This window comes from Zootoca vivipara, chromosome 13 (genome assembly GCF_963506605.1).
Source record: "Zootoca vivipara chromosome 13, rZooViv1.1, whole genome shotgun sequence".
NCBI classification, from domain to species: Eukaryota; Metazoa; Chordata; class Lepidosauria; order Squamata; family Lacertidae; genus Zootoca; species Zootoca vivipara.
Window position 1 is genome coordinate 22573376 of NC_083288.1, and position 6855 is coordinate 22580230.

The 6855-nt window shown below is 48.8% G+C and overlaps 1 protein-coding gene across 2 annotated transcripts in view; it reads right to left on the bottom strand.

Moving 5' to 3' along the window:
- Nucleotides 1-3558, bottom strand: part of LOC118095211 (inactive phospholipase C-like protein 2) — a 38128-nt gene extending 34570 nt beyond the window's left edge. Inside the window, exon 1 of one of the 2 annotated variants that reach the window (XM_060281454.1) lies at nt 3538-3558. Coding sequence is in view for 1 of the 2 variants with exons in the window: in XM_060281455.1 (XP_060137438.1) it covers nt 1022-1252 (231 nt within the window). In the remaining variant the exon portion in view is untranslated. Of the gene's footprint in view, nt 1-1021; nt 1253-3537 lie in introns of those variants that run through there. The other variant, XM_060281455.1, reaches the window with a different exon arrangement.
- Between the last annotated feature and the right edge of the window lie 3297 nt (nt 3559-6855).

The window sequence follows — 6855 nt, forward strand, 5'->3', positions numbered from 1 at the left end:
TCATATACATTTTATGGCTGGAACGTTTTAGAAATGACCAGCCTGTGCGGATGGACCACTGCCTATGCGGACATTGTAGATGCAACATGCATGTTGCTTCAGACATGAAGTTATTCCGTGGAACCAGGTCACACATTCCAGAAATACCCATGCATACCCTGCATGTTCATTCATTCACACTAATCCTTGGTTTGTCTCAGTGCTATGTACCAAGTGGGTCTGCATAAAGTGCGTTTTGAATATGCCTCCTTGAGAAAGCAAAAAAAAAAAAGATTTGCATCTACGGAGTTGGAACGCTGTTTTTGTTGTTGCTGGTATAGGGGCTCAAATGTTTCCTTTTGCAGGAGCGGTTCACAAAGGGCAGAAACTCCAACTTCAGGGGACAGAGTGTGGATTTACAAAGGTGAAGGCTGACCTTTACAAAGGTGAAGGCTGATGATCTGGAGTATTGGGAGGGGGGGCGTCTCCAGAGGAGAGCAGCTTACTCTGAACCCCAGAAGCAGTTTTCAACATCACACCATCCCAGCCTTGAAGGTCTCAAACTACAATGAAGATCAGAGCACCTCTGGGCATATGCAGAGTGCCTTTCTTTGTTGCCAGTGAAAAACCCCAACCAGGAACCCCAGCACCTGTTGTTTCTGAAAAGGGATGAAGTTGGAAGGGGGGGGTACTGAGACGGGGTGGGACGGGGATGCTCTTGCGGGGGCGCTCTCGGCGCGGAGAGGGCAAGGCAAAGCTGCTGCGTTTGGAATCTCTCCTGGATCCCTAGGTTAGATTTAGAAGGTCAGATGAGGACAGAAAGGGGGGCACGCGGTGGCGGCGGCGGCGACCGGGGAAAGGAGGTGATTAGCTGCCGCTGTTATGGGGCTCAGTAAAGATGTCCTTAAGGAGGGGAAATCCCTGCGGGGATTCCAGATTAAATGGGGTGGTGGGAACGAACCTTACACACACGTGCCAAAGGAGTCGGAGGGCGGTACGGGAGGCTTACAAAGAGGGTGGAAGCCGAGCGAGCAGCACCCACCTTCATGATGCCGGCGGCGGGGGCGGTCCTGGCCAGGCCGGGGGTGTCCCTCTCGGCCGAGTTGTCGCGGCTGCTGCAAGCGGAGCCTCCGGAACCGGAGCGCAGCGGACTCAGGTCGCCGGGGGCTCCTGCGGCGGTAGCGGTGGCTGCAGGTCCTTCTTTCTGCGGGGCGCGGGGGGGCCCGGGCCGGGGCGAGCCCGAGGGGGGACCACCGGGGGCTCCGTCCGCCATCCCCCCGCGGGGCTCCCAGCAGCCGCACCGGCCCGGCCCAGACGGGGTCCTCAGCTCCTGCCCCAGCGGCGCTTGCCCGCCTTTTGGCGCGCGCCCCTGACCCCCGGCTTTGCAATGCCGGCTCCCCTTTGCCGGGGAAGGAAGGAGGGACACAGCGAGCGAGCGAGCGAGCGAGCAAACGCTGCCGCCGGGGGTGGAGGGATGGTGGGACGGCCTGGGCGGGGCCAGGCGCAGCACAGCCCCTACCCCAAACCGCGGCGCGGCCCCACGAGCGAGGGACCCGCGTAACCGCGCGCCCCGCTGGCTCCTCCTCCCCGCACCCCTCCTCCCACTAAGGCGCTCTTTGGAGCCCCGGAACCTTTCCCCCCCTCTTGCCGGCACTGCAATCAAAGGAGAGAATTCGCCCCTGCGCGTGCTGCGCTCGGGAGGCCCTGGAGCTCACCCCGGAGGGCTGCTCGGCACACCCGCCCCCGCCTGTTGGATGCCTTGGCGGCAGGGTTAATGCAAAGGACGCAAATGCAGGGCTTTTCTCCGTTCACACGTTCAGCCGCGTGCCCATGATTGTTATGGCCATGTCGGGGCGCTTCAGTGCCTGCGTGGATAAGCCTCCTCGAACGCGCAGCGGGACACCCCCCCCCCCAGGTTGCCATCCAAACGGGGCTTGGCGGGAGAAGGGCAGCCAGTTCTCACTCAGCAGGACCTCGCCACGTTTTCAAATACGGCTGCATCAACACAATACACAGTTAAAGCCACCGCCCAAAGAATCCAGGGAACTGTAGTTTGCAGAGAGCGTTGGGAATTGTAGCTCTGTGAGGGGGGGCAAACTACAGTTCCCAGGATTCATTGAGGGCGGGGAATAGGCGTTAAATGTATGGTGTGCGCGTGCACTGTAGTAATTAGCACCGTAAGATCCCAATGCCATGAAGTCCAGAGCCTAACATTACCTAGCTGAATCCAGCCACCCCAATCCATTATGCATTTGACTGCTTTCTAACCATCAGGTCCTCCTGGTCACACGACTGTTACCAAGCAGGCTTTAGAACCCTATTTATATATTATACATCTATTCCACCCTTACTGGATAGGGAATGTGCCTTATTTTTCCTTCCCTATGCTTACCACAACCCTGTGATGTAAATTAGGCTGAGAGTCAAGAAGATGAGAGGTGGGAAATCTCTGATCAGTACTGTATCCACCATGCTTATTTATTTTTTATTTAAAAAGTTATTTACTGTACTGCAATTGGTTGTGAATCAGATTAGAATGGTGATACTGGAGAAAGGTTTATGTGGGTGTTTTTTTCTTGGGTGTTTTTTAATGGCCTTCTTATGCCATTACACCCCAGAGCAGCTAACTGCCAAATAGCAGAAGAGGGGGTGGGTACTCCCCCCCCCTTTTGGGGCAAATAGCAATTTATTTGGTGGGGGGATTATATTGAAAATATGACAACAGTTGGAGGATTAAAATATCCCTTTGGGGTTGTCAGTGGAGGCCCTTTTGCACTTGACCATTCAACCTCAGGTTTGGAAGGTGCCTGCAAGGGAGAAAGCCTCTTCAGTGGTGGCCCCCTGATAGTGCAATGCTCTCTCTAGAAAAGCTTGTCAGGTGCCTCCATTACCCTTTTCAGTGGCCAGGCTAATAATTTTCTGTTCTCCAGGCCTTTTAAAAACATATATACTCACTGCTTCGTCATAGCTGGTTGTTTTTAACTGTTGATAATAAGTAAACTGACTGTGGCTGCTACTGGATTTTGTTCTCTGTGCCGAGAAGCACCATTCAAACAGTGGCACCTTAAGAGCAGGATTTGGGGCAGATGTCCAGCAGAATGAACAGGAAGCGCTCCCCAACTGGTTTTGCTATATTCAATACATCTCGCTCTCTTAAGGGCTTCCTCACCACCACCAGTGAGACCATGGTAAGTCCAGCATCCAATTTTACCGAACTGAACCACTGAAACTAAACATAACTATTGATTCTCTCATACCCTTTTTATACCAGCGTGCCTGTGTTTCCATTCCATCTCCAATCCATCCATTGGGTCAAGCTCAAGAAAGAATTCTGTGTGACATGGAAATTTGCTTTTAGGATTTTATGCACTTGTTGATTCTGGAAGTTTATTTGTGTGTGTATTGTTGTTGTTATAAACTACATACCATTTGTGGGAAAGACACTCTTTTATAATAACCCTTCTAAGTTGATAAATCACTTAATCTTTACCAGAGGGAACAAACTTGCAAATAAATCTAGTTAGTTACTAGACCATAAAATGTTAGCAGTCTACTTACTGAGACATCCTAATGTCAGCTACTTAGAATGCACCAGTGACCTACAAGAAAAAAAGACCATCAACAAATTATTTTGTAGCTTGCAAAAACACGGCCTAAACTTCTTACTGTATATTGGTCGCCTTGAGATGGTTCTTTATTACCACAGGTAACCAGGCAACCCAGTGTAACAGAGACAACTCTCTACAAGAATCTAGAGTAGGATAATATTGAGTGTTTGATTGGGAGTGAGAAGACCTCAGTTCAAATCCTTGCTCCCCTGTGATGGTTAAAAAAGTTAATCTCTCTCAGCCTAACCTACCTCACCAGGCTGTTGTGATAAATTAAATTAACCCTTCATATGCTGCCTAGCGCTCCTCGGAGGAAAGTTGGGGTGCCAAATTAATCTCTCAGGCAAGTAGCTTAAAGGTCAAAAGTACATGGCAGAGGCAAGCTCACCATGAACCAACTCAAAATAGCTGATTGGGACAAAAGAGGCCAAATCTGGTGCCACGTCCTTGCCTGCAATTACATCAAAATGGTGTAAATTTTATTATTAAAAAAACACTCTAGTTCAGAGCAAGGGGACATTGTTTCGTTGTCAACATGTCGGAACTCAGCACTGACTCCTAGACTGGATGTCAGAAGCTGCTGTGATCATCCCCCAATAACTGCCTCATCTAATCCAGAATGATCCAATTGTTTTCCAGAGCAGCTGGTTCCCAGCAATTTCAGGCTGGAAAAATTGCCTATTGCAGCTAACACGCCCCCACCCCACCCCCACCTCATCCTCTCTGCACCTGCCTTAGAAGGGCTGCTATCCCTGACTCTCCATTGATCATTCAGAGAGCTAGAGCAGCGTTAATGAGATCCTGGAGGTTGGGCGCTCTATAATTGGCAGTGCAGCTTTGCAAGGCTCCAGCTACCCAGACCAGCACTGGTGAAAGATGCTGGCCTTAGTAGTGGGGTAGCAATTAGTGTGGAGCAGAAGGAACCCCCTACCTGGCCCTGCTGAGCACCAGCTGCTGGCATCAAAGCTGGAAGGCCAGCGTCTAGTTGCATGTCCATGCAGAAAAGGGCAGAGGATGGGATGATATTGTTGGTAGAGAAGAGGTGGCAGGGAATAGATTATTGCCCATTTTCCATATTGTTTTCTGGTCCCCATTTATTGAGCTGAGGGAAGGGATGTTGGTATGGAAATTAAGTTCCTGGTAGTCTTTTCAAGAAAAAGTTTCTTTTGCAGAAAGACTTTGTCTTTTTAAAGGTTTATGCGATAAAATATTAAACAACAGCAATTGTTGAATTTCATGGTTTCCTATACAAGATAAATCTCCTTATGTGCCACAATGACATGGTTATCATTATCAGTAATAATAATATCATTATAGTTATGATTAAGTAGCTTTTAAATGCACCACAGTACATTGTTGTTTTCAGTATCCATTACATTAATGATTAAGTTCATGGTAGCATTTGCAAGATGATTTTTCGTTTGCAGCAAGGCTTTTGTTTTGTCATCATTTGTTTATTCACAAATAGGCAGCCTAGAGCAGGCCTAGAGCAGGTTCAGACCGAGGTAGACAGTACTAGTCTTAAAGTGACATCATCAGTTCAGCAGGATGGTCGAACCAACTCTTCAGCTGTTGCCCTTTAGCTCTCCTTGCAGCACTCCTTGCCAAGAAAACGGGTCTTCGTTTTGTCATCCTCCTTTCATCCTGCAGGTGAGTGTGAACTCCAGGAATGTTTTGATGCAGCTTGGGCCAAAAGGACACCCTAATTGCCCCTTAAATGCCCGTTGTCCCCAACAACAGGCTAGCTAGGACGAAAGCTATTTCTCTGCTCTGCTGCACACAACAGCACGTCCACAGCACTCTTTCGAAAACAGCACTGAAGCTGTGCATACCCTGCATGATTCTCTGCTGGCAACAAGATGGTCCTAAACAATGGCACATTTTGTACAGAACCTAGCACACTAGAGATGTGAAATGATGACTAGGAACAGATGGGAGTGATGAATTTCTGACGAGGTGCTGGAAGGCCCAAAGGAAAGTGCTTAGAGACGCCCGCCTCCAATTCCGCCTTAAATCTACTGGCACCGGCAGCGAGGCAGGGCTTTGGGGCAGAAATCCAGGCTGCATCCAACAGAATGAGCTGGAGGGCCCCTGAATGCAAGCGGGGCTGCTGGCTTTCCACAATTTGAAGCAAAACAATACATGACATCATCTAAAGACCATTTTAAGTAAATGAATATATATGGCCATTTGAGACCATTAAGGCCAGAATCTAAAATGACCCAGCTGTTTGAAACCTAAGCCCTGGACTTTGGATAAGTGGTGTAGCCCTGCATGGAAAGGAAGCTTCCTCTGACCCTAAAACTCAGCCTGCCCCCTAATTCCAGATGCGCATAGAGCTGGATGGGGCAGGCATGTTGGAGAAACATACTTTGTACATGACCATAATTTCCATCCGAGGTAGTGGGGAGGGCCTCCAGCCCGTGGGTGAATCTTGGGTTCTAGTTTGGCCTTTCTCTAAACCATGCCCACTTTGGGCATCACCTGAAGTCACCTGTCAATCACCTGAGCCATAGCCCCCTCCCCAGGCTAACAATCGAGCCTAATTGCGCCTGGGAGAGAGACTGTGCCAGAAGGCACCTTTGAAACTCCCGCCAGACAGCCTGTCACTAAGGTGGCTGCCAAGGGCTCTTTAGGCAACTAGCAAATGACTTTATTTCCAACTAAGTAACTCCTTCGTTCCTCCTTTCCTCTCCTTTCACTGGTCAGAGAAAGCAGCGTTTGGAAAGGTTGTTTGTTATTGTTTGCTTTCTTTTGTAGGTGGGGGGGGGGGAATCCTTTTTTCTTTGTAAACGTCATGGGGGCTATGTTTCACGTGCTCTGGAAACGGCATCTGTTTTTCCAGAGGCTTTTAAAATACTTTTTTAAAAGGGCGTGTATGTGTCATTTTTGTTGTTTTGAAAGCTGTGTTTGCATTTACTTCTTATTTGGGGTAGTGATTGTGTGCTGCAGTTTGTTTTACTAAACTGCTCTCACCCCTTGGTACCTAATCTTAAAGAAATAATTGTTGTTGTTGTTCCCATACTTCTCAGGCGTTCATTGTGGATTTAGAGACTAACCCCGTGTACCCAAATGAGTAGCAAATTTATCTGTCCTCCAAACAAAAACAGGGGCTGTCAGCCTTTTGGGACCTTTTGAATTTTGAGAGTGCCAGAGCACCAGTCACAAAATGGCACAAAATGTGTTACCGTATGTCAAAAATATGTTGAGGCTGTTATAGGAATGATAAGGTCTCAAATATAGAATAAGGTAAAGGGACCTCTGACCA